This window comes from Crocodylus siamensis, chromosome 4, assembly GCF_052110815.1.
Source record: "Crocodylus siamensis isolate JL-2025a chromosome 4, ASM5211081v1, whole genome shotgun sequence".
Taxonomy (NCBI): Eukaryota; Metazoa; Chordata; order Crocodylia; family Crocodylidae; genus Crocodylus; species Crocodylus siamensis.
The window spans coordinates 199,788,011-199,813,427 of NC_143398.1; the positions used below are offsets into that span (position 1 = coordinate 199,788,011).

The window sequence follows — 25,417 nt, forward strand, 5'->3', positions numbered from 1 at the left end:
TAATGTTTGGGTGGGTAGAAGTTTGCCTCTTTAACCCCAAATGTACAACAAATGTTTTGAAAATGAACATTTAATAAAACTTTTAAATCTAATTTTTTAATGTATTTACGTTCAAATGCAGGTGCTGTGATTGAATTTATTAAAGAACTTCAAGATGTTGAAGTGCCAGAATCCTTCTCAGGTGAACTTGAATGTGAGATTTCCCCTGAAGATGTGGAAGGAAAATGGTATCATGGTGATGTTGAGATTACTTCCAATCATAAATATGTGATCACATCCCGTCGGGGTCGCCAGATTCTTACAGTTAAAGATGTTACAAAGGAAGACCAAGGAGAGTATAGCTTTGTTGTCGATGGAAAAAAGAGTAGTTGCAAACTGAAGATGAGGCGTAAGTCTTTCTAATTTTCTACCTCATCTCCCATGGTGTTTAATGTGTATTCTTTTTTTTATCCTTTTGGAGAGTCAACTAATTTATGTTACTTCCATATTTCATAGCTCGTCCCATGGCTATTCTTCAAGGACTCACAGATCAAAAAGTATGTGAGGGTGATATTGTGCAACTTGAAGTTAAAGTTTCCCTAGAAAATGTTGAAGGTGTCTGGATGAAGGATGGTCATGAAATTCAGCCAAGTGATCGTGTTCATGTTGTGTTAGATAAGCAGTCACATATGTTATTGGTTGAAGATATAACAAAGGAAGATAGTGGAACTTATTCCTTTAATGTTCCCAGCCTTGGACTTTCAACCAGTGGACGTGTCACTGTTTATAGTAAGTGACTCTTTCTTTTTCGGGGGTTCTCCATTGTGTTTTTGTTTTGTTTGTTGCTAAAAGTTTTGTTTTGTTTTCTAATATGATGAATATTGTTGTAATTTGACAGGTGTGGATATAGTAGTGCCTCTAAAAGATGTTCACACTATTGAAGGAACCAAAGCTATCTTTGAAAGCAAAGTTTCCATTCCTGATGTGTCTTCCTCCAAGTGGTACTTAAACGATCACCAGATAAAGCCTGATGACCGAATACAAACTATTTGTAAAGGCACTAAACAGAGGCTAGTGCTTACCAGGACCTATGCATCAGATGAAGGACAGTACAAACTGGTCGTTGGCAAGGTTGAAACCAGTTGCAATCTCACAGTTGAGAGTAAGTTTTCTTTCAATAAGGTGCAAGATCATTCAGGCAAGACTTCTTGCTAATATAAGAATGATTCCAGCAACTATTCTGATTTGTAATGTACTCTTTTTACAGAAATTCAGATTATTAGAGGTCTTCATGATATCACCTGTACTGAAACTCAGAATGTGTCCTTTGAAGTTGAACTGTCTCATGCAGGAATTGATGTTTTATGGCACTTCAAGGACGAAGAGATCAAGCCTAGCCCTAAATACAAAATTGAAGCACGTGGCAAAATATACAAACTGACTGTAGTGAAAATGATGAAAGATGATGAAGGAGAGTACACATTTTATGCTGGAGAGAAGAAAACATCTGGGAAGCTGATAGTAGCAGGTTAGTAGGTTCAGAACTCAGCTATTTTTTTTCATCTTGATTAATAAAAACTAAACCAAGGTAAGAAGGACTCTTATTTTTAACAGCACCGGGAAATTTTGCTGTTGTACACTTTCTTCTACCATTTTTCTTCATTCTTCTTTTTCCTAAGGCTTCTTATGTCCTTCCCTATCAGTTTCTGTTTTCTACTTAGTTTTAATTCAGCTAAACACATAAGCAAGTACTTAAGCATTTTGCTAAATTTGTGCCATAGAATGTAGAATGCTGTGCAGTGTTCTTCATGCCACTACAGTCAAAAAACGATGGTGTTTTCCCGTGATGGTCAATATGTGTGTTGGGGTATTTAAGATGACAGGGGGAAAAAACAATAACAGAAACAGGAAGCTAATTTTTGCATGGAACTTAAACTGACTTGTGCCAGTCTCCTGCAATATCTTCCGCCAGTATATTTCAGTATAGAGAAAAGAAGTGTAATGAGACAGCAGGAACACTAAATACATAAATCTGATGCTGTTGCTTCTCAACAGGTGGTGCCATTTCAAAGCCTCTCACAGATCTAACAGTGGCTGAATCCCAGAAGGCTGTTTTTGAATGTGAGGTGGCAAATCCTGAATCTGATGGTCAGTGGCTTAGAGATGGTAAACCATTATCAATGACAGATCGCTTCCGAAGTAAATCAGATGGTGTAAAGAGAAGACTTAATATCCCAATCACTAAACTAGATGATATGGGTGAATATACTTACCAAGTGGCATCTTCAAAAACAACTGCTAAACTTAAGGTTGAAGGTCAGTAAATTATCTTTGATTTGATTCTTTGAGAGCCCAAAAATAATATAGACTAAAGTAAGCCAGAGTAAGACAGTAAGACAAAATAAAATTAAACAAATTGTTCTTTATTATTAGAAAGTAATTTTTGTATTTGGAATGTAAGAAAAAAGTATATGTTGCAAGTCATTGAAAAGTCAACATTTGCTAGTTGAGTAGTAGAATTTTAGAGAAAATTGTTTTAAACTTAAATACTGATAGCCCCAAAAAGTTGGCTTTAATATCTACTATTCTAGATCATAAAATAAAGGATAGCATGTTTCTGTTTTGTAAAAATATCAATTTTTAATTTTTTTTAAGCTTGTGTTTTCAATGTATTGGTATGTTTTTACTAGCTGTTAAAATAAAGAAGACAATGAAGAACCTAACTGTAACAGAAACACAAGATGCAGTTTTTACTGTGGAACTGACCCACCCTGATGTGAAAGGAGCTCAGTGGATCAAAAATGGCATTGAGCTTGAGACAGGCGACAAATATGAGATCTCAGTAGAGGGAACTGTTCAAACCTTGAAGATCAAACACTGTACTATCACGGATGAGTCTGTCTACAGCTTTAAGCTTGGAAGGATAGGAGCCAATGCCAGACTCCATGTTGAAAGTAAGTAGAGTTGTTATCATTTTAGCAATTAGCTTAATGACTGATTTAAAATTTAAAATCAAACAAGTTACTGCTCTGTTGTAATGCTCTTTTTTTTTTTTTAGCTGTTAAGATCATCAAAAAGCCAAAAGATGTGACTGCTTTGGAAAATGCTGTGGTTTCCTTTGAACTGAGTGTGTCCCATGATACTGTACCAGTCAAATGGTTCCACAGAAATATTGAGCTTAAACCAAGTGAAAAGTACAAAATGATCTCTCAAAGGAAAGTTCACAAACTAATGCTACAGAATATATCACCTTCTGACGCTGGCGAATACACAGCTGTAGTCGGACAACTTGAGTGCAAAGCAAAACTGTTTGTGGAAAGTAAGTATTTCACATCTTGCCACCTCACACTATAACAGCCAGTCCTTGCACAAGATGATCTGTCACCCATGACATTGATATTTGCACTTATGTATACACAGTTTTTTTCATTCTGTCTTGCTTCCTTTTTTTCATTCTGTCTTGCTTCCTCTTTTTCTCCCTTCATAGCTATAAAAATTACAAAAACCATGAAAAGCATTGAGGTTCCTGAAACCAAAACTGCCTCTTTTGAGTGTGAAGTGTCTCATTTCAATGTGCCTTCTATATGGCTGAAAAATGGTGTAGAAATTGAAATGAGTGAGAAGTTTAAAATAGTGGTACAGGGGAAACTCCATCAGCTCAATATCATGAACACAAGCACGGAAGATTCTGCAGAATATACTTTTGTTTGTGGGAATGACAGAGTCAGTGCAACCCTGACAGTGAAACGTAAGTGAAAAATTAAAGTTAAACAGAATATTTTCTATCAATAATAGACATTATATTAATATTTGAGATCAGTATAAATTGGAACAAACCTCATCTAACAGTGAGAATGGGTATTGGGTAATATTTTCAAAATATTAAGTCTTTATTTGCAAAGGTAGCTTAGGTACCCCAAATCCATTGGTTTATGTTGAGTTTTAAGCTCATAAATGCCCATGTGAGTTCTGAAAATGGAACTTGGGCAATTAGGTCATTCAGATGCTATGAAAAATGTTACCCTGAGATTCTATTCTCAGATGTTGATTTTACAACTTGCTCTTTGACCTCAGTTTCCCCATCTACAAAATCTGAATAGTAGTACACCCTTTTGTAATGTACATTGAGATCCTCAAATGGAAGGCACTCTATATAGAATATATAAGAATATTTTTCCCCTGAATTTACAACGGTTTTAAATACAATACTAAGATTATCCAAGTGTCTCTGTACCTATGACCTTTGCATTCAACATAAGGTTTTTTTAATGTATTTTACAACTATGTTTTATAAAAATAAAAATAAAAACAAGTACACTCTCTTTTTTTATCTTTTTTGTGTTCACCAGTTTTTGTGTTAATCAGTTTTTATATAACTTCTTATTGTTTTATATATAATATAATTTTTATAATAATATAATATAATTATAATTAGTGAGTTTGACTAGGATATGATGTTGTTTGAAAGGTCTACTTACTGATTGTATTCAGTCTCTTGTTAGCACATTTTAACATGTGATTATTACATTTCTTTAGCTGTCCTAATTACCTCGATGCTAAAGGATATCAATGCTGAAGAAAAAGATACAATAACATTTGAAGTTACTGTTAACTATGAAGGCATCTCATATAAGTGGTTAAAAAATGGGGTGGAAATAAAATCAACTGACAGATGTCAGATACGAACAAAAAAGCTTACACACTTCCTTTCCATAAGAAATGTCCACTTCGGTGATGGTGCAGAATATAGCTTTGTTGCTGGAAAAGCTGCTTCATTAGCCACTCTATATGTGGAAGGTATTTCTTTCTCTAATCAGCATATTTAATAAATGTAATAATTCTCCTAATATAACTTTATTCAATGCTAATCCTGTATACGTGATATTCCCCTAGCTCGACATATTGAATTTAGGAAACACATTAAAGACATTAAGGTTGTGGAGAAGAAAAGGGCCATTTTTGAATGTGAAATCTCAGAACCCGATGTTCAGGTACAGTGGATGAAAGATGGGCAGGAGCTCCAGATTGGGGACAGGTAAGCTTTTCCTTTGAAATAGGGGCTAGTATTTGTTATATATATTTTCTTTATAAAAAAAAAAAAAAAAGAAATAATTTGGTCCACTTTCTGATGTTTTTAGAATGAAAATACAGCAGGAGAGATACGTCCATCGTCTTCTCATTCCTTCCACAAAGATGTCTGATGCTGGACAGTACACTGTAGTAGCAGGCGGAAGTACGTCTAGTGCTAATTTGATTGTGGAAGGTCGTGATGTTCGCATCAGAACTGTCCGTAAAGATATTCAGGTACATTCTACAGAAGCAAACCAAAGAAAAACTAGACAACCCTCTCAGTTTATAATTTGAAGGATCATATTCACAAACAGTACATCAACATAATTAAACTACATATGAGAATCCCCTACAGCCATACTGAGAAAGGGGGTAGAACTCACACTGAGTTGTGGTGGGTAAACTCATTTACCATTGTCTATAGGCCTGGAGATACTAAAGGTATCTCACCGGGTAGGTAATACCCTTCCTTAGTCTTACCAGACAGGTAAAATTCCTCATCATTTCAAATACAAAAGTGATAAGTGGGTGGAAAAAGAACATAGCTGCAGCTATCTATTCTAGATAGTTATTTCTGGTTGTTACACTATGCAGCAGGCCATCTTGTGTCCTAGATAAATTAGCCTTTGGCAAAGACAGAATTCACAAAAGCCAGCTTTCTGCTTCATAAGTTTTAAAGAAACATGAAGGCAATAGTAAAAGCAGGTGTTATTTGTGATATTTATTTGACTTGATATAGGTCATTGAGAAACAGCGAGCTGAGATTGAATTTGAAGTCAATGAAGATGAAATTGATGCTCGTTGGTACAAGGATGGCATTGAGATAAACTACCAGTATGAGGAGAGATATCATTATGTAGTGGAAAGAAGAATCCATCGAATGACCATCACTGAAACCAGATACTCTGATGCTGGGGAATACACCTTTGTAGCTGGAAGAAACAGAAGCTGTGTAACTCTTTATGTTAATGGTATGTGGAGCCATTAATCTTGCTGATAACAGCCTTTTTACCCTGAGTTTTATGCATCCTGCATTAAAATATTGTAAGCATTGTGTACCTGCAGAAAGGAGCATATCTGAGGAACAATTCATAGCCCTTATGCTACATAGCTGCTGCCCATTTCCCCTCTCCCCACCTTTATCTACGTAGATCAGGAAACACTCCCAGTTTGAAGTACAGTAATTAAAGCAGGAGTCTTTAATGTAGTATCTAAAATATTAGTTCCACATAGACTAGCCCAGCAGTTTTACAATCTTATGTTTCAAGACATTTTATTCACTGAAATAGCTACTTGTTCTGGAACAATTGAACTTAGGCCATCTTTACACAGGGAAGGGCACCAGATGTCCAAAAGCTTGTCCAACAGCTTTCCCAACTGTTCCTTTGGTCCAATAAAAGAGATCACAGATATTACTTTTTGTTAAACAATAAAATTGATTATAAAGTAATAGAAAATTTGTAGGCTTGAAAAGTTCTAAACTAGACCTTCAGTCACTGCAGTATCTGGGGACTTTGCATGAGAAAACTTCTGTGAGTTCTGATGATTTGTCCAGAGCACTTTGATTTGGCAAAGTAAAAGAGACAGACCTTCCTTTTCTATTTGCAGCTCCCGAGCCACCCCAGATCATCCATGAGCTTCAGCCCACCACTGTGGAGTCCGGTAAACCCGCTCGCTTTTGTGCTGTAGTATCAGGCAGGCCCCAGCCTAAAGTTTCTTGGTACAAAGATGATCAGCCACTTTCTCCAGGTTTTAAATGCAAGTTTCTTCATGATGCCCAAGAATATACTTTGTTGTTGATCGAGACTTTCCCTGAAGATGCAGCAGTTTACACATGTGAAGCAAAGAATGACTATGGAGTTGCCACAACTTCAGCTTCACTCTCAGTGGAAAGTAAGTCCCCCAGTTGTTCAGGCATATCTGACATGGCATCCTCAATATTTTGTGATGTGTACTCTTCTATGTCATCTAATAACAACTTTTTTTATCTTTTTCTTTAGTCCCAGAAGTTGTTTCCCCTGAGCTAGAAGTGCCAACTTATCCACCTATTGTTTTAACACCACTCCGTGATGCTATTACTGCTGAGGGACAGTCTGCTCGTTTTCAATGCAGAGTTACAGGGACAGGTTAGTTTACTGAGATCAAATAAACTTTTTGTTTATATCAAATTTTGTTCAACTGGTACTCAAAACAAATCAAGTGGTTGAAATCAGTTCCTCCCAGGATTGTATACAATATGTGGTACATGTACACAGATCAATGTTGACCCCATAACTCACTCTTAGCTAGCAATTAAATAAGTTATATCTTACAGCTTCCAGAAAACATAAAAGTTACACGTAGCTGTCAAGTTACCTGCTACTGGACATGAAACAAAATAAACTCTAGTCCCTGTCCCAAAGAAATTACAAGAGATTATAGACAAAAGGTCCAGATTTAAGTCATTCTGAATTATAGAAGTGCAAAAAATGTGACATTATAGACATGCAAAAATGTGCATAAAGTAGGCAGCATGTGTACTGTGTATTTGCATGTCTATCACTTAAAACAATTCAACTCTAAAAATTGGGGGGGAAACACTGAAAACATCTACATCCAGAATAAAAATTGTGAAAAAAAAGAAAAAACATTTGGGATCTTTTACGGGCATTACTGGCATAATCTTGATTAAAATTAGTAATGCATGCTACCAGAATAACTTGGGGCAACAGCAAGACAGGAGGCAGTGGTGGCTTCTGGTCACCACTACTGGAAGCGACTGTCATTTGTCCCCCCTAATGTCACAGGCTCTGCAGTTTTTATACATTAGATTAAAATATATATTTGTTATGTTTCTTAGAGTACCAGCTACTACATGTTTTAAACTGTGTCAGGGTAGTGACATGCAGAAATCTGAAGCACTGTCTGTAAATCTCAGAAAATGCATTGTCCTATAAAGGTACATGAAAAATGAATCAAGACTCTGCTGCCACCTTCTGACACAATCTTAAAAAATATATAGGCCAAAATATTTAATATTTTCAGAATGTTTTCTGTATAGTTTATGGAAAGAATACAAATATATTCAAACATGAATACATAATATTTTCTCATCCTAGCATCCAAAGGATTTTAAATATATATGTATTTAAAAGTATGCTATAGATTTTCTCCTTAAAAGAATTTGCCATGTTTTAGTTAAATAAAATGCCATGCTATAATTCCATGTCAAACAGAAGCTACTTTTCTAAATGAAACTATATATTGTTAAGTTCCTCAAACAGTCTTAGGCATTATAAGCAATTAAATACTTACACGTAGCTGTCAAGTTACCTGCTACTGGACATGAAACAAAATAAACTCTAGTCCCTGTCCCAAAGAAATTACAAGAGATTATAGGCAAAAGGTCCAGATTTAAGTCATTCTGAATTATAGAAGTGCAAAAAATGTGACATTATAGACATGCAAAAATGTGCATAAAGTAGGCAGCATGTGTACTGTGTATTTGCATGTCTATCACTTAAAACAATTCAACTCTAAAAATTGGGGGAAAACACTGAAAACATCTACATCCAGAATAAAAATTGTGAAAAAAAAGAAAAAACATTTGGGATCTTTTACGGGCATTACTGGCATAATCTTGATTAAAATTAGTAATGCATGCTACCAGAATAACTTGGGGCAACAGCAAGACAGGAGGCAGTAGTGGCTTCTGGTCACCACTACTGGAAGCAACTGTCATTTGTCCATGACCCTCTTCTCCCCCATGTCAGCCCCCAAAGATACTGCTCCAGTTCCCCTGCCTTATGCTACTATATGCCACTCTAATATCTGCATACACACACACGCACGCACGCATGCACGCACCCAACTGTATACACATAGTGTATATACATGCATGTTGAAGACAGAGAGCTACATTGGTAGCACACAGCATAGGGAATTACCCTTTCAGCTCTCTCTCTTTTCACATCATAAATGAATGATTTTGCATATTTCTCAGATGTAGTATGAAAACCTTTTATATTACCTTAGCTAATGCAATATAGTGTTGAAAATAGTTTCTAAATTGCAATCAGAACATTAGCTACTGAAATGCTGGATCCTTCTAAAAATGAAAACAGTGGGCCCGTCTACATGTTTATTAATGCTCAGTAGTTACTGCACCTTTAATTTAGTACGTGCTTAATAAAGTACTAACTAAATGTGCAGTAACTAGAGTTACTGCCCAGTAGTGCCGGTGAACCCTTTTTAGTGATGCTGCTGTGCAGTAGCTTAATAATACTGTGCAGTAGCGTATTAGCACTGTCCGTGCTGTGACGCAGTACTGCACAGTGTTATTAGGGTACTGCACATTAAGAGTCTCATGTAGATGCACCCAGTATAAACAATCAAGAAAGTAATTTAAGACAGATTACTGTTTTATTGATGTATGACTTCATCAAGTGGCAGGACCAGGTCTGAGTTCTAGCACTAGGCACCTCTTTCCCAAGCTGAAAGAAAACTGGGAAAAACAACATGCTTCACTCATGAGGAGCATCTCACTCAATTCTGTGGTGACTCTTTTGGTCAATAAAAGAATATATTTACACAGGATGATAGTTGCAGCACATCTGGATCAGATCCTGAGCTGATGGAGCTATTATGACAGTTTATATCAGCTGAAGATGCAGAGCCTTGAGAATAGGTTTTAAAAACTGGAATTTCTCAAAACTCTGAAAAAAATACAATGTGCTCCCTTTCTCAAAGGATAAAGTGATCTATATTTATTTGTTTGAAATGTTTGGATTAGCTGTATCATTTTGGAGCTTTCTTGATCACCAGGGAGTTTCAGATTTCAAAACTAAGGGCAGTTCTCCAATTATATCAGTAGCAAAAGCACATTTTATAATGTATAATTATATTCTAAGATTTATAATATAGCAGCAACAAAATAAGTTTCCCCTCATAAACAGATCCAATCTGGAAATTAAAAAAAAAAAAAAGGCTAGTAAGCTCTGTGTCAACTGAAACTGATCTCACTGTGCATTTTTGTTACTAATCCAGGCAAATTCAAAAAGGGGCATGGGCTGAAAGATATTTGTGTGTGCCTGTAGTATTTATAATATTGTAGTGGCAATAGGTATCTTACATATTTCATCTTTTGTATGTTACTTGATCAGATCTGAAAATCTCTTGGTATAGCAAAGATAAGGAGATCAAGCCATCCCGTTTCTTTAGAATGACACAGTTTGAAGATACTTACCAACTGGAGATTGCAGAAGCTTATCCAGAGGATGAAGGAACTTATACCTTTGTTGCTAGTAATTCTGTAGGCCAAGTGACAAGCACTGCTACCTTGAAGCTGGAAGGTACAGTGTGTAATTAAAAAAGAAATCTCATTTCTTTTAGATTGTGTTCCTGTACTATGGCTAACATTCACTAATAAGTCTGTAAGTCATTGTCCATCTTATCCTCGTCCTTTAATTCAATTAATCAATACCATTTACTACTTCTAAAGTACATTTCCATCTCAAAACAAAGGTATTGAGCAGTAAATTTTGTTTCACAATTTTTTCAGTGTTCCATTCACTTCATCTTTCCATTCCTTTCATTATTAGCATTTAACATGCACCAAACAAGGTAAAAACTTGTTCTAACCTAAGGGCATTTAAAAGATTTCTACTGCTTAAAATACCTTGAAAAAAAACATTAAAAGGAAATTCTCTAACAATTTTTAGTTTGGAAAAAATGTTTTCAAGTAGGAAATGCTAGAAAAAAAAAAAAGCAAGGGCATGTACTAGGTTAATGCCAATGAAAATAAATGTATATTCTTATGCATTTTTTAAAAATTAATCACAAATGTCAGAACACAAATTAGTCTTGAGAGTTTATTTTTATTTTCTGTGGTTGTCAATGTATTTTAACCACAAATATTTTCTTTTCATTTTCTTTTTTGTAACAGATTTGTAAATTAGGGAATTAAAATGATTTATGTTATAAAATTGCCAGTCAAAGAATCATATTGTAGTGTAGGGGAAGAAATTAAAAGTTGGCATGCTTCTTTTCAGGATTTAAAAAGGTTGAAGAAGTTACAACAGAGTCCCAATGGCATGTTTCATCTGTTTCACTTAAGAAGGAGACTCTTGGCCAAAGGCCCACCTTTATCCAGCCTATTTCAAGCTGCAGGGTATGCAGTGGGGAAACAGTCAGATTTCAAGCCAGGGTCTCTGGCATGCCAAAACCAGAAATCCAGTGGTTTCATAATGAACAGCTAATGTTGCCAACAAAAGATATAGTTTTCCATTTTGATGAGTCTACAGGCACAGCTATACTGCTAATAGTAGATGCTTTCTTAGAGCATGCTGGCCAATACTCTTGCAAGGCAAGAAATAGTGCTGGAGAAGCAGCTTGTACAGCTACACTTACAGTGATCGTGGAAGGTAAAGCCCCATTTTTGTTCAAAGGGATTCAGTTTGTTGCATATCACACTTTTACACTGTTACTAATGACTTCTTTCTTCATTTCACATCTTTTAATTAGCAGCTAGTTCACTAATGTTGGTAGTACTAGCTGTAACCAATAAGCCACTGTCATGTCCTCCACTTTGAAAATTCTTCTTTAAAACCTCACAAACCTGACTCCTAATATAGGTTGGAAAATAGAGATGTTTTACTAAACTAAACAAATACAGACTTTTAAAACCAAAGAATAGGGGATAGTTACAGCATTGTCCTAAGTTCTCTGCACTGGCTTGTAACAAAAAAAAGAATAAAATAAAATGCCTCCTTAAAGAGCATCATAACAAGTTATCTCATATTCGAATGGACAGCTTCAGTGAAAGAAGAGACAAACGTCAACTGTGTATCAACTGCATGAATAGATTACATGTCATTTTCCATTCATACATGTGAATGATTTTTTTTTTTGCGTGAAGAACATAATGCATCCAGCATGCTGCGTTTTCAGATGAAGATGATACCTTTTGTTCTCATCCTCCATGCCATGTGATTTTGTTCATAACGTGGCCCACTTAAAATACTTTAGATATTAATACTGTTGTTATTTTTTGTTACTTGATTACACAGTGCAAGCCATAGATAGGCAAAGTTTTGGGAAAGATGTTAAAGAGTCTACCCAGTCGCAGGCAATATCTGAAGTTCATGTTGCTACCCCTTTCACAAAGAAGGAGACCAAACTTTATCACAAAGAAATTAAATCAGTGGAAGAGCCATCACAGGAACTGGGTACACAAGGTTTTGAAAGTGTGTCAGAACATTTGACCATGAAAGCTACATCAGTGAGAGAAACAGAAACCCACCATGCCACAGCCTTTTTACAAACATCTCAAAGCACTGGAATATCCACAGCTGCTGTTCAGGAAATGAGAGGTGCTCCACCAAGGATCCTCCTGAAACTTCATGACCTCACAGTGAGATGTGGCCAAACTGCTCAGTTCATTTGTGCCCTAGAAAGTGAACATTTCTCTGAGGTTCTGTGGACCCATGAAGGTGAAAGGATAAAGGAGTCTGAACGCGTGAAGCTATCACAAAACGGAAGTGTCCTGTTACTTACAATTCTAAACGTGCAATTGTTAGATCAAGGACTATACAGCTGCACTGTATATAATGACCATGGAGAGGCGACAAGTGCTGCAGTACTAACAGTAGAAGGTGGTTATTTGATTTTTAACATTATGACTTACATCATCTCAGCTTCATTATCACTACATAAAGCTCACTTATTTTCTAGCATTAGTACTGTATTTAATTCAGAAACCTATATGCATAAACCTTATTCATTTGAGGCTCCATTCATCAGTGATTTATACAGCACTAGGCAGGGAGTTTTATAACTTGCTCGGAAAGTACATCATACCCATTCCCAGCAAGTTACAGAAGCATTAAATTTGTAGTCATCAAGGGAGGCCTCTGGAGATGCAGTGAGACCTTGAAGTTGTGGAAAGGAAAGAAAAAAAAAGTTCTGGGAAGGAAGAACATGTGCTGATTTTTGAAATTTGGAACATGCAAAAAATTTCTTTAAGAAAAACAGAAGTCAGGCAGCCTAGTTAACCGAAACTGGAAGTCATTTCTGGTTGCACCACTAAAAATTCAAGTCAAGGCTGGCTTTGGTGGCATTACAGGGCAAACTGGTTAACAATTCTAAGCAGTCCATTTACATATTGTCCTCCAGCATTCAGAAAAGATGTCTGCTTTTTACTCCTGAACATATCCATACCTTGTGCTCCTATCTAAGGTTCTTTCTCCCCGAGTATATTAGTGTACATCAGTCTTCTTCCCTACCTGTACCTCTTCTGAGTCCTCCCCCACTTTGTGATTCTACTTACACCAACAAATTCTACACCTGTGGACAATTCACAAATTCTGGTTTGATCTTCTTCACTCCTGAAGAATATCTAGTTAAACTGTCACTGCTCATTTTAGACTATCTGACAGCAGCTCTTATGAATTCAGAAAAGGCAAGAGTAGAAGAAAAGCATTTTCTCTTGTTGTACCATGAAGCTATTTGCCCTTTGCCAGTTACCTGGCTTCTGCAAGCAGAAGATCCTCTCTTCATTATCAATGTATGTAATGTTTTGTATACAGGATCTTCTACAGTAACCTTCACTCACATGCTAGGAAGTGAACACATCAAAAGAGAAGGGTTCAATTAGAAGTTAAGATGTGCTTGTATTAATCATTATGGATCAAGTCTTGATTCCACAAAAGTTATTGGGAAACATCCCATTGGATTAATTGGGGCCTAGATTTAGTCCAGCATGAATAGAGCCCTTAAACATGTAATATAGTCTTACATTTAACGCTTTGTATTAGTTTTAGCACTAACATTCCAAGCATTTTTCCATACTAATGGCTTTGTATTTCTTCTAAAGGGGGTTTTAGTCCTGCAAAACATCTAATCCTTTTCCTAACTTTATTCTTACCTAGCTAAAGAAGCACAAGCCAAAGCAGTAACAAAAATTACCCTTGACTCTGATACTAAAAGCATTAAAACAGTCAAAGAGTTTCAGTTTAAAACAACCTCTGAAGCTAAACAAGAATCTTCAAAGAAAACTTCAAGCACTTTTACCTCTACAGCCCAAAGACCACAGGAAATGGAGAAACAAAGGAACAGAGACTACTATCCTGATGTTGTGCCATACGAAGATGTCATAGAAACTGAGGCTAAAGTACCAGAGTTTCTTGAAACTCTGCCCTCAGAAACCATTGTAAAAGAAGGAGAGGATGTGACACTCTTTTGTGTAATACAGGGTGTGCCTACTCCCTATGTGATTTGGCTCTACAATCATCAGCTAATACTTGAGGACTCTGCATTATGTTCCTTAAAACACGATGGGCCACTGTGCAGTTTAAAATTACTGAAAGTTGCTCAAAATCAGAGGGGCAAATACAAGTGCAGAATAATTAATTCTGCAGGACAAGCCGAGTGCAGCACTCATCTGAGAGTGACAGGTTGGCAACTGCATGTTCCTTCCAAGTGTAAATTCCCCTTGCATACAACCATTGCATTCGAGTACGTTCAGTCAATACTAGGAGGCAGCAAAGAAAGAAAAAAACCTCATTAGTCTGTGGATTGCTGAATGTTTCCCTCATGGTGTTTAAGGCATGTTAAAGGCATGTTAAATTCTACAAAACAAAAAACTGTAGAGAAGAGTACAATGCAAACATGTTTTTAAGCATTCAATCACAATTTCCTCAACTCTGTTGGGCGTTTGAGTTGTTTTGGCATGTACTTACATGTATGTATGTGTGAAATTTTGTATCAAAAGATATCAATAGTTTCAACTTCACTGAATGTTGATTGAAGCAATCAGCATTTTTTTACAGTGATCTCTTCATTTTATTCTAGCTCTGGAAAAAGTTCTTCAAGAGAAGATAGAAGAACAGATTGAAATGGAAGTGAAAGGTATAGTCATAAATGAATGCTATCCCCTAGGAGCAAGTTAGCATAAAGATTTAGTAACAGTGTGAGACGCTTTTATTTGCTTACATACAGTGCCCAATGAAAAAAGTAAATCACATTTTGGAACAGATTTGAATATGCTGCATGTTTGTTTTTGAAATGCTAAAGGATACTTGCATTACAAGGTTATTTAAGTTTTAAAATCAGTTTAAATCTTTATAATTATGCAACCATACTCTTACCTTCTAGTTCATGCTTTGCAGCTGTTCACAAAAGCTTTTACTTGTTGAATTCTCATTGTAATGCATGAATACATTTAATTTGGAAGAAAGTTATAAAAATCTTAACTGAAATTATTTTTAAACAAGTTAGCAAGCTAATGTTAATCAGTTTAATGAACACAATTTGATGGATGGAGTACAATAGAAGCCCTCTGTTCTTTAGGATACGTGAAAGCTACACTTTCCCATCCCCAAACACTTTCGTGTACATACATTAATTCTTCATTATACATTTCTTACACTGGCTTGCAGATAGCATATGTGGTCCATGTTGCTTGCTTTTTTTGCATAAGAATGTGAAGTTAGTGGCTGTATTAGTTCGAATAAACGCCTTCTCATTTCATTTTAGCTAATTACTTACTCTTACATTTTTTTTTTATCTTTCAAAATATTTTTGTTCAATTGTTTGAAATTTTACTTGCAATCAAAGGGATCAGAAAGGGCGTTTATTCTACTGTCTGCAAGTCAGGTAAGATTTTCTCCTTTGCCAACAAATGACACAGCTTTTCAGGCAGTGAAATGAAAACCCCCAAAAAACCATAAAATGCACAGGAACATGATATTTTGCGATTGATTTTGCTTGTTCAAGATGAAATTTCCACAGTCTGAAGAAAGAAAAGACAACGAACGATTTTCGTGTCAGAAACTTTAAAACAGAGCAAGGCGTTGCGTTTATTCGAACAAATATGGTGAGTGAATTTTTTTCTCTGGATTTGTGATGAACTCTGTTGCATGCCTATTATTTAATTTAATATCTTGCCATTTAATTTATTTTTAATTTTGGTTTGGTTTGGTTTGCTTTTCAATGGCTTGGCCAAGGGGGCGGAGTGTGCTGTAATGGCCTATCCTTCTCTTGCAGAGCTCTTCTGTGAAAAGGAGCCAGAGACCCCCAAGAGGCAAGAAGACACATGCGGGCCTTTCCGTGATTCTGAAGCCTACACAGAGCGTGGCTTGGCCCCTGCTCCAACCTGTGCAAGCAGATCCTCTAGGACTCTGACTCCTGCCTTCACACAGAGGTTGAAATTTAAGTCTGTGCTGGAGGGAGAGCCTGTAATTTTCCATTGTAAACTAGTCGCCTGTCCAACCCCCGCCATGAGCTGGTTCCATAACAACAAGCTGATCCTCAGGGATCCGCATAAGATAATCAGGACCGAGAGCTCCCTGCCCACTCATAGTTCCAGTCTGGAGGTGAAGGGGGTGCAGGAAAGGGACTCAGGCAGCTACAAGGTGCTTGCCATTAATAGCGTGGGGTCGGCTGAGTCCACCGCCTCACTGCTAGTGACTCGCAGAGTGAAGCGGACTTCTCCAGACCTGGATCTGCAACAGGAGGCAGAATGGACCCGCCAGAGCCTTGAGGGCCTGGCGCAGCAGACAAAGGAGGCCAGGCTCAAGGTGGTGCTGAGGTGCACAGGCTCTCCCTTCGACAAGGGGCATGAGGCTGAAAAGATGCTCCGGGACTTGTCTGTGCTCAGGCGGACCATCCGCTTCCAGGAGGCCCCTGTGTTGAAGGCTCCAGCGCTGGTGTGTGAGAGGCAGAGTGTTGGGGTGGCTGGGGGAGAGAGGGCTCATAGGGGCAATGTGCTGCTGGATGAGGAAATCCAAAGGAAGCTGCAGAGGCTACGGGAGGCCAAACGGGCACTGCAGGAGAAGCAGCAGGCAGCTGCCGACCTGCAGCTTAAGGCTGTGCCCACACTAGGAGCAAGGCTAGGCCAGGGAGAGGTCATGAGCCCTCGTTTCCCTGAGCCAAAGGAGGATCTCATGATCCTACCTGAGCCTGAGCCCAAGCCTGAGCCTGAGCCTGAACCAGAGCACTTCCAGGCACAGATGCCTCAGACTGTGGAGTTGCCTGACATGAGCACACAGGTAGAAGTGGCACCAGTGCAGATGGCTGTGCAGGAGGCAGCACTAGATGCAGCAGGAGACACCAAGCCACAGCACTGGACACCACGAAGTGCACAGGCAGCCTCTGAGCCCATCCTCTATGTGATGCTGGGTGAGCCTGGCAGTGAGCGCGAGAGCCCTGAGCAAGGGGTGCCTGAGCCAGTTACACTGCTCTCTGACATGCTCACACTGACCATTGGCAAGCCCCAGGTGGAGCAGTGCCAGGAGAGCTCCACAACAAGACAGGAGCCAGCACAGCCATTCATCACCAAGACGCAGCCCCAAATGGCGGAGAAGGTGGAGAGCAACAGGACACAGCAGCCAGGGCCACCTGCCTTTGTCCGTGGGCTGTGGCCACAGAAAGTAGAGGAAGGACAAAGCTGCACATTTGTCTGCCGCTTCCGTGGCCACCCACCACCCACAGCCACGTGGTACAGCAATGAGCGCCCAGTGCCCCGCAGCACTGACTACACCGTGCGCACCAGTGATGGCCGCTCGGTGCTCACCTTCAACTGTGTACACCGTAGCCACCAGGGCTCTGTCACCTGTGTCATCTTCAATCCACATGGCACTGCCAGCACCTCAGCCATGCTGCAAGTGCGGTGCCAGGAGGCCAAGCCCCAACCCACAGGAGCCATCTGCCTTGCCTATGAGTTTGCCCAAGAGGATGAGGAAGAGCTGGCGCTGGCCTTTGACAAGGAGCCCATGCCTGCCCAACCACCCCCTGGGTGTCCCCAGCCTGTGCCTGCCGCCCCAGACTCAGACTTCTTGGCACTGCCTGTGGAAATCAAGATCACTGCCCCTACTCCCAGCCCCGAGCAGGACGAGGAGCTTAAGGAGCCACTGCTGCCTGCTGAGGGCACCCCCGAGCTGCCTGCCCAAGCCAGCAAGCACAAGTTCACGTTCTCCTTTGAGGCAAGAAACGAGCCACCACACCTGCTCAAGGAGCCCCCTGAGTGCCTGCACTGCTGGGAGGGTGACTCACTCACACTGGAGTGCACCATTGCCGGGGAGCCACCACCGGCTGTGGCCTGGCTTCAAAACGGTAGGGTCTTGACACCCTCCAAGAGGTTTAGGCTCGAGGAGGCAGGAAAGGGGACTTACAGGTTGTGCATTGAAGGTGCTTCCATCTTGGATGCTGGCACATACAAATGTATTGCTGAGAACAAAGCAGGTGTAGTGGAGGCAGTTTCTGAAGTTATAGTAGAGGCCCAAGAGCAAGGCTTTCATGGCTTCTCAGAGCAAAACAGAGCTATTGATCAGAAAATACAGATTGAGCAAACAGTGGTAAAGGAGCATTTGCAGGGCCTCTACCAACTCCCTGCCAGGGAACAGCTACATAGGAAGGACTATTCTTCAGGCCAGTACTTCCACTACCTCAGTGGGCTAAAGCAAATGGAGCTCACCAAGGAGGAACCAAGGACATCATCCACAGAACTGGAATCCCAACTTCCTCTATTTGTACCTGACATTAGGAAGCCCCTGCTTGCTAGTGAGCCAGCAAGGGAAAAGCTAGACTTCCAGCCCCAGGCTAGAGGAGGAGAGAAAACAAGCATGAGTGAACAATCAGAATTTAAGAAGGGAGAAGCTGAAGTGTCAACTTTAGCAGATGATTTAAGCCAGGTCCCACTGAGGGAAGAACTAAGAGGCATGTCTTTTAAACAAGATGAAATAAAACCAAAAATTATGTATAAATGTGCAACCTCTGAATTTGAAAAGGTTGTTGACAGTCATACAGAGAAAACTGCATCCTGTAACACAGAAGTAGATGCAGTTCAAAATCTAGAATATGAAGTAAAGAGCGTGAAAGATAAAGTCACTGTTTTTGAGAAGATGCAGTACTTGAAAAATACGGTTCCGGAGGAATACAGTTTTAGAAGTGATGTTGCTGACGTACCACAGCAAGCCAGTAAAACCAAATCACTTGATACTAAAATGGAGCTAGAGTCCCAACTAGAGAGTCCAGCACAAGAGCTGACCCTAAGTACCACCACAGAAGAAAGTCCTGACATTTTAGATACACCATTTATGAAAGTAAAAGATCAGATCCATGTCTTTGAGCAAACTCTTTGTGCACAGAGGAAGAAATCTGAGGATCATAGGTTTTTCAGTCCTTTACCAAAGACTGTACAAGCAGATAGCCATCTGCATGCAGAAAATCATTTAACTAGTACATTTCAAGATTCACCTACCATAGAAAAGGAAGGCTTACCCTATTTGAGTAGGGAAAGTGGAGAATTTCAAGACTCATCTGAAATAAAACAGCTTATAAGCCAACAAGAACTCAGTGGGCAACAAGAAATGTCACTAGAAGGAAAAGCACAAGATTTCAAAAGCTTTATACATGACAAAGAGGAAGATGTGTCTCTCCATGATAAAACCTTAATTGACTTTGTAGAGATGGAACAGAAAGAAATGTATCGCGATGAACAAACACTGACAAAAATAGAGCCTGATATGGACAACATTTCATTGTATTTAAAACAAACTGCTCCTGTCATAGAAAATGTCAATCAGGATCTTCAAGAGCAAGTTAAGATGCAACAGGAAACATTACTTTTCATCAAGCAACATCCAGTCTCCAAAACTGAGGCAACTGATGGCGTGTTTGATTTAAAACAAGCTGCTTCTTTCCTAGAACATGTAGATGAGGGTTTTCCAGAGCAAGTTAAGACACATCAGGAAGAAATATGTTTAACTGAGCAACCAGTGGCTCCCGCAGCTGAGGCAGCCAATATTGTATTTGATCTAAAACAAGTTTATTCTGCTATGGAAAATATTGGTCAAGAACAAGAGAGACGACTGGAGAAGGATGAAATATACTTCAAAGGTCAACCTTCTGCTTCTGAAGAAATAGAACAGAAGCCAGATTACATTGTAGAAAACTTGGAAAAAGCCATATCATTGGAAGTCTATCCCAGTAAAGAGATTTCCCAAGAGATTGAAGCTGTGCAGGAAAAAGGTATTGGTCAGGAAGATTCATTATCTACAAGAAAAGAAGAACATGAAACTGAGAGCCTAGTGTTTGATCTAAAACAGCATGCGATGTGTTTGTCAGGAGAAATTCAGTCTAAAGAGTTTTTAGGGTTACCGCAGGAAGAAATACATTCCTTAACCCAAATGGCCTCTCCTGAGACAGTGGAAACTGAAAGCTTCATACACCATTCACAGAAAAATGATGCACTTGTAGAAGAAATATCTTTTAGTGAAGAACTTCACCAGAGTTACAAAATGAGACTGGAAAGAATTACTGGCCAAGAACAGACACTGTCAACAGAACCTGAGCAGCAAATATGTAAAAGTCCACATGAAGTAGATGACATTACCTTTTCTGCTGAACAAGAACTATCTGCTTATGAACCTGAGAAAGGTATTAGTGTAGAGGAATCACTTAAGTCACAAAGTAAAGCTGTTGGACTGGAACAAGCAGAGGCTAAAATGTCCGTAAGTTCATATTCTCAAAATTTGGTGCAAGACAGAGATATGTCTGGGGGCATGGAGCCACTGGAGAATGGAGAGCTTGAGACTCACAGCTTCATAGCAGACTTGAAAAAAGCTGCACTTGAGAAAAAACATGAGGCAGTGCTTAAACCAGAGAAAGAAGAAACACAGGTGCTTCAGGTAGAGCAGGCCGTAGAGAAGGAAATAAGCAATATTTCTTTTACTGAAAGCAGAAGTGAAATTATGGATTACACAAAAGTGGTTTCAGAAGAACCTCTAACCCTTCAGCAGGAGTCAGAGACACCGGATAGGGAGATGTCTTTTGGTCAGTTCCTTCTTGAATTAAAACATGAAAAATCTGTAGTTCAGGAAGGAGAAATGAAAGAAGAGGAGATGAGCCTTGAGGAACATGAGCCTAAGCTGGAAGAGCAGCATGAACAACACATTCCGTTTCAGAGTAAGGAAGTTACAAAGGCTGCTGCAGGACATTTGAATGGAAAGGGCCTATCAGAAAACGTTTCTGAATTTGAAGAGCCAAAGGTTGCTCAGGAATCAGAACCTGAGCCACACATCTCTCTTACAAAATACTTGATCACAGCTGGAGAGCAGGAAACTCCAGATTCCAAAGATAGGGCTGATAGGGCCTTTTATCAGAGCGAGTCCATCACATCTTTGGAGGTTGAGGAGGTCACTTTCAGCACTGTTTATGACTTCTATAATCAGCAACAAGAACTGACCCGTCCACTGTCTCCTGAGTCTGAAATGTCAATTGAAATTGGAAGCACCAGTGGGGATGAACAGACAGAATCTGACCGATTCTACACACCACCATCCTCTGTTGAGACGTTTGAAACTCCCCGGTCATCCGAGTCCTACCGCACACCCATTTCCACACCTGAGCGGTACTCTACCCCTTCTGAGGAGCCTCCCTTAAACACAGACTCCAGAAAGTCCCCCTCAGGTTCGGCAAGGGACAGCACTCCCCCAGAGTGCTACAGCACCCCCACTGGAATCATTACTCCCCCTGAGCGCTACAGGACACCCACTGGAATCATTACTCCCCCTGAGCGCTACAGGACACCCACTGGTGAACTTGCAGATGCCACGTCACCTGAATCTTACTACACACCTATTTCCACACCTGAACGGTACTCTACCCCCTTGGAGGGGCTACCCTTAAATACAGACTCCAGAAAGTCCCCCTCAGTGTCAGCAGGGGACAGTACTCCCCCAGAGCACTACAGGACCCCCACTGGTGAATTTGCAGAACCCAGAATGGTACAGTCTCCTTTCCAAGAGAGGTCTCCTTCTGAAGACCAGAGTTCAGAGATGTTTGACACCCCATGCGAGGCAATGGAGCCAAAGGGGAATGAAATGCCTCCTGCATTTATTAAACCCTTGACCAAGAGGAAGGTCTATGAAAACAGTACTTTATGTTTTATTGCTGAAGTTACAGGCTTTCCTGTTCCTCTTGTGAAGTGGTACCAGAATAAATCATTGCTTGAACAAGATCAGAGAATCAAAATTGAAAAAGATGGTGATACATGTATTCTAGAAATCTGTAGCATTCAAAAATCAGAAGGAGGAGAATATATGTGCCATGCTGTGAACATCATAGGGGAAGCAAAAAGTATGGCCCAGGTGGAAGTTTTGTCTCAGGATGGGAGGTCTTTGGCCTTGCACCCTCCAGTTACACATCAACATGTTATGGAGTTTGACCTGGAACAGAATACAGGGTCCAGGTCCCCTTCCCCTCAAGAGATATTGCTGGAAGTGGAGTTGGATGAAAATGAGGTGAAGGAATTTGAGAAGCAGGTGAAAATAGTCACAACTCCTGAATTTAATCCTGACAACAAAAGTTTGATACTCTCTCTTGATGTCCTCCCATTAGCTCTTGTGGAGCACACTGACAGCTTGGTGGCCAAAGGAAACAAAGATGTGAAAATTGATTTTGAAGTCACTGAAATGCCCCCATGCTTTACCACACCCCTTGTTGATTTAGAAATTCCTGAAAAGTCAGAGGCAGTATTTGAATGTGCAGTGACAGGGACCCCTACTCCAGTAGTCCAGTGGTTTAAAGGAGAGACTTGCATTATGCCAGCTGCAGGGAAGTATGTTGTGAGTGACAAAAAGGGGCATCACAGCCTTATAATTCAGAACGTAGGTTACTCTGATAGTGGCACGTACTGGTGCAAAGCAACCAATAGCATAGGAGAAACTGTATGCAAAAGCTCCCTAGTGGTAACTGACTGGCAGAAAGCTACTATCGAGGCAGGTGGCGAGGTGCTGAGAGAGGTAGCCCTAAGCGCTGCCGGTAGCACGCCACAGAAATTCAATTTGCTGGTGGATAGTGCTATTCCAAATGGCAACCAGACTGAAATAGAGCTCGAGTTTGAGTTTGAGCATGCCACTGATGATTCTCAGAAAGCAGTCCGGCTGGTCGCTGTCACAAAGGAGGAGCAGGAGGTGGAAGGAGAGAAATGTATCAGTATTAACTTTGATGTGTTCGCGGAGCCAGCCAAAGAAGAAGGGATTGAATTCACTGCAGAAGCCTCGGAGAGCTGTTCCTTCGAATTCCAGGTCACAGAAGCCCCCCCAAGATTTATCAAGCACATTTCTGACTGCGATGCTTCTGAAGGAGCCTCTGCATGCTTCCAGTGCCTTGTGGATGGCTCCCCAAAACCCAGTGTCAGCTGGTACAAGGATGGAGTGTCGCTTCAAGGGGAAAGGTACTTTGTGGAAGAACGGCAGACAGGCTATCATAACCTGATTATTGGAAATCTAATACAGAGCGACGCAGGGGAATACAAGTGTATGGCTACAAACAAGGCAGGGGCTGCTGAGACAAGTGCTGTGTTAACAATATGCTAAATGTCCAGATGCCTTTCTGGATTAAACGCTAAACAGGTTTGCATCAGTCTTAGAATTCTATCAGTGAACACGTAACATTTATTTTAGCATCTGCCTTTCATGCATCTGTAGGAGTGAAGTTCACATCCCACGGGCAGCACACTGTCCCTGTAAACTCTATTTTGGTTACTGGCATGGGAGGGAAGCAGCACAGATATTCCATTTAGGGATGAATTTTACACAAAATGAACTCCTTCCCCTCCCCTCCCCCCCATGTTTTGTAAAAGTATCAATTAAACTGTCATTCATATGTGTAAAAGGCCTTTGTTTCATGAATGTGTACATATTCCTGTGTTTGTTTAAAAGTACTATCATCTTTGTGCTAAAAATGCCTAGCAATCATCTTGAAATACAAAGTCTGCCTTTTTCTTGTAACTTAAGTACCTTATGTAATCCAACTTTAGACGTGCTTTGCAGTTTGAATACTGTACAGTGAAAGAACTCCTAAAATTGGCATTCCCCCTTCACAATGTTGTGTCACCAATAAATAGTCTGTCCAGGTTATGTTCTAAAATGCTCACACATTTTTATATAGTCCCTAGTTCTAGCCAGACTCCCATTGTAGCCAGCTGGCCTGTTTCTGATTATGTAAATCTAAGATAACTTTGCTGAAGTCTATGGAATCACACTGTTGCAAAACCAATCTATTTGAGATCAGAATCAGTCCCAACGTGTGTTTTGCTGCAATTAAAACTGAGTAGGGACTTCAGGGTTTATTTGTCTATTACTAAATAATAAGCAGGCAGCTATATTTTTGCATTATAGCTTTAAGAGTTAGAAGTCAAAAATGGTCAAAAATGTAATACATCAGCATACAATGTTACCGAGAGATTATTAAAATAAAACCTGTGTCCCCATACTCCAGTGCTGTGAACGAAAGGCACACAGCAATAAAGAAACAGGATATTTTCACTTAATCTTTTCATTTACCTTTATAACTAAGTCTCCAGGGATTTGTTTTTTTAATCGTAGGCCTACCAACATAAACAGTTAAATATCTAAACCAGAAATGAACTGGATGCCTTTAGACTTTTATATGAAGCATTTTTTCAGCATAAGAACAGATTGTTTAGATTTGTACCATTTTTAATGCAAGCAAATATTTTAGGGTATGATCTAAGAAAAAAACAAAGTAACTGAATGGAATAGTCAACATTGTGTTGAAGTGATCAATTTGAACCTAAGCTTCCACAAATAAAATGGGCAAAAATATTTTTAAATTTCTAAAACATTAACAATTAAGGAGGAAAAAATTATAAAGCATGTGACAGCTCTCCAGTTACCTATAATAATATAGATGAAGCCCTAACTTTAGCAACTCTGGATTGTTGCTTTACAAGTGAATTATTATTTTGCTTCCTCGTTACACAAGGTTAGGGCTACTTATTAATTTATGTCAGTTGACTTTCAAAATGTTTTTAAGAAGCATGATGATTTAAGACTTAAAATATTTCTGTGGTATATTCAATTATATTCATGCATGTTCTTATTTATTATATTTGACGTGTACTCACACTGGGACTTGCATAATACAAGATTTGTGGTTTGTCAACACCATCAAACCCACTTAGAGTTCATTCTGAATTCTCACCTTCCATGGGGAACCTTAAAGCAGCTGGGAAACTTGAGTTAGGTGAAAGTTGGGTCACCTTAAAAATCCATGGCTGCACAGAACTTATAATATGTTATATATATTAAACTTATAAAAATACATTTTAGTGAATCCCCATCAAATCAATCACCAGCTAGGTTTCTTAACTAGTTTTGCAGACTCAGAAGACTACCATGATGGGCAAAAGGGAATTATGCCTTTGGTGGTCGTTTAAACCAAATATTCAAAGTTTTAGACTTCTTCCCATGACTAATTTGGGACATTCCCAATAAAATACCTGGCCTTTCCACTGATAGTCTAACTTGCCTGATTGTACTTCTGAGCTAAACACTTTACTTATTTCCAGGTTATACAGGTGCCA

General features: G+C 39.4%; 1 protein-coding gene across 31 annotated transcripts in view; it reads left to right on the forward strand.

Moving 5' to 3' along the window:
• The window catches only part of TTN (titin), a 274,597-nt gene that overhangs the window by 32,260 nt on the left and 216,920 nt on the right, over positions 1 to 25,417 (forward strand). For 29 of the 31 annotated variants that reach the window (XM_090045327.1, XM_090045341.1, XM_090045330.1 and 26 more), the window contains 18 exons: positions 122 to 388; positions 496 to 768; positions 878 to 1,141; positions 1,247 to 1,507; positions 2,035 to 2,295; positions 2,670 to 2,933; positions 3,038 to 3,298; positions 3,467 to 3,727; positions 4,516 to 4,776; positions 4,873 to 5,014; positions 5,118 to 5,283; positions 5,789 to 6,020; positions 6,658 to 6,942; positions 7,050 to 7,175; positions 10,191 to 10,379; positions 12,096 to 12,680; positions 13,956 to 14,480; positions 14,878 to 14,934. In XM_090045327.1, the coding sequence (XP_089901453.1) occupies positions 122 to 388; positions 496 to 768; positions 878 to 1,141; positions 1,247 to 1,507; positions 2,035 to 2,295; positions 2,670 to 2,933; positions 3,038 to 3,298; positions 3,467 to 3,727; positions 4,516 to 4,776; positions 4,873 to 5,014; positions 5,118 to 5,283; positions 5,789 to 6,020; positions 6,658 to 6,942; positions 7,050 to 7,175; positions 10,191 to 10,379; positions 12,096 to 12,680; positions 13,956 to 14,480; positions 14,878 to 14,934 (4,680 nt within the window). The remainder of the gene's footprint in view (positions 1 to 121; positions 389 to 495; positions 769 to 877; positions 1,142 to 1,246; positions 1,508 to 2,034; positions 2,296 to 2,669; positions 2,934 to 3,037; positions 3,299 to 3,466; positions 3,728 to 4,515; positions 4,777 to 4,872; positions 5,015 to 5,117; positions 5,284 to 5,788; positions 6,021 to 6,657; positions 6,943 to 7,049; positions 7,176 to 10,190; positions 10,380 to 12,095; positions 12,681 to 13,955; positions 14,481 to 14,877; positions 14,935 to 25,417) is intronic. The other 2 variants (XM_090045351.1, XM_090045356.1) reach the window with 1 other exon arrangement.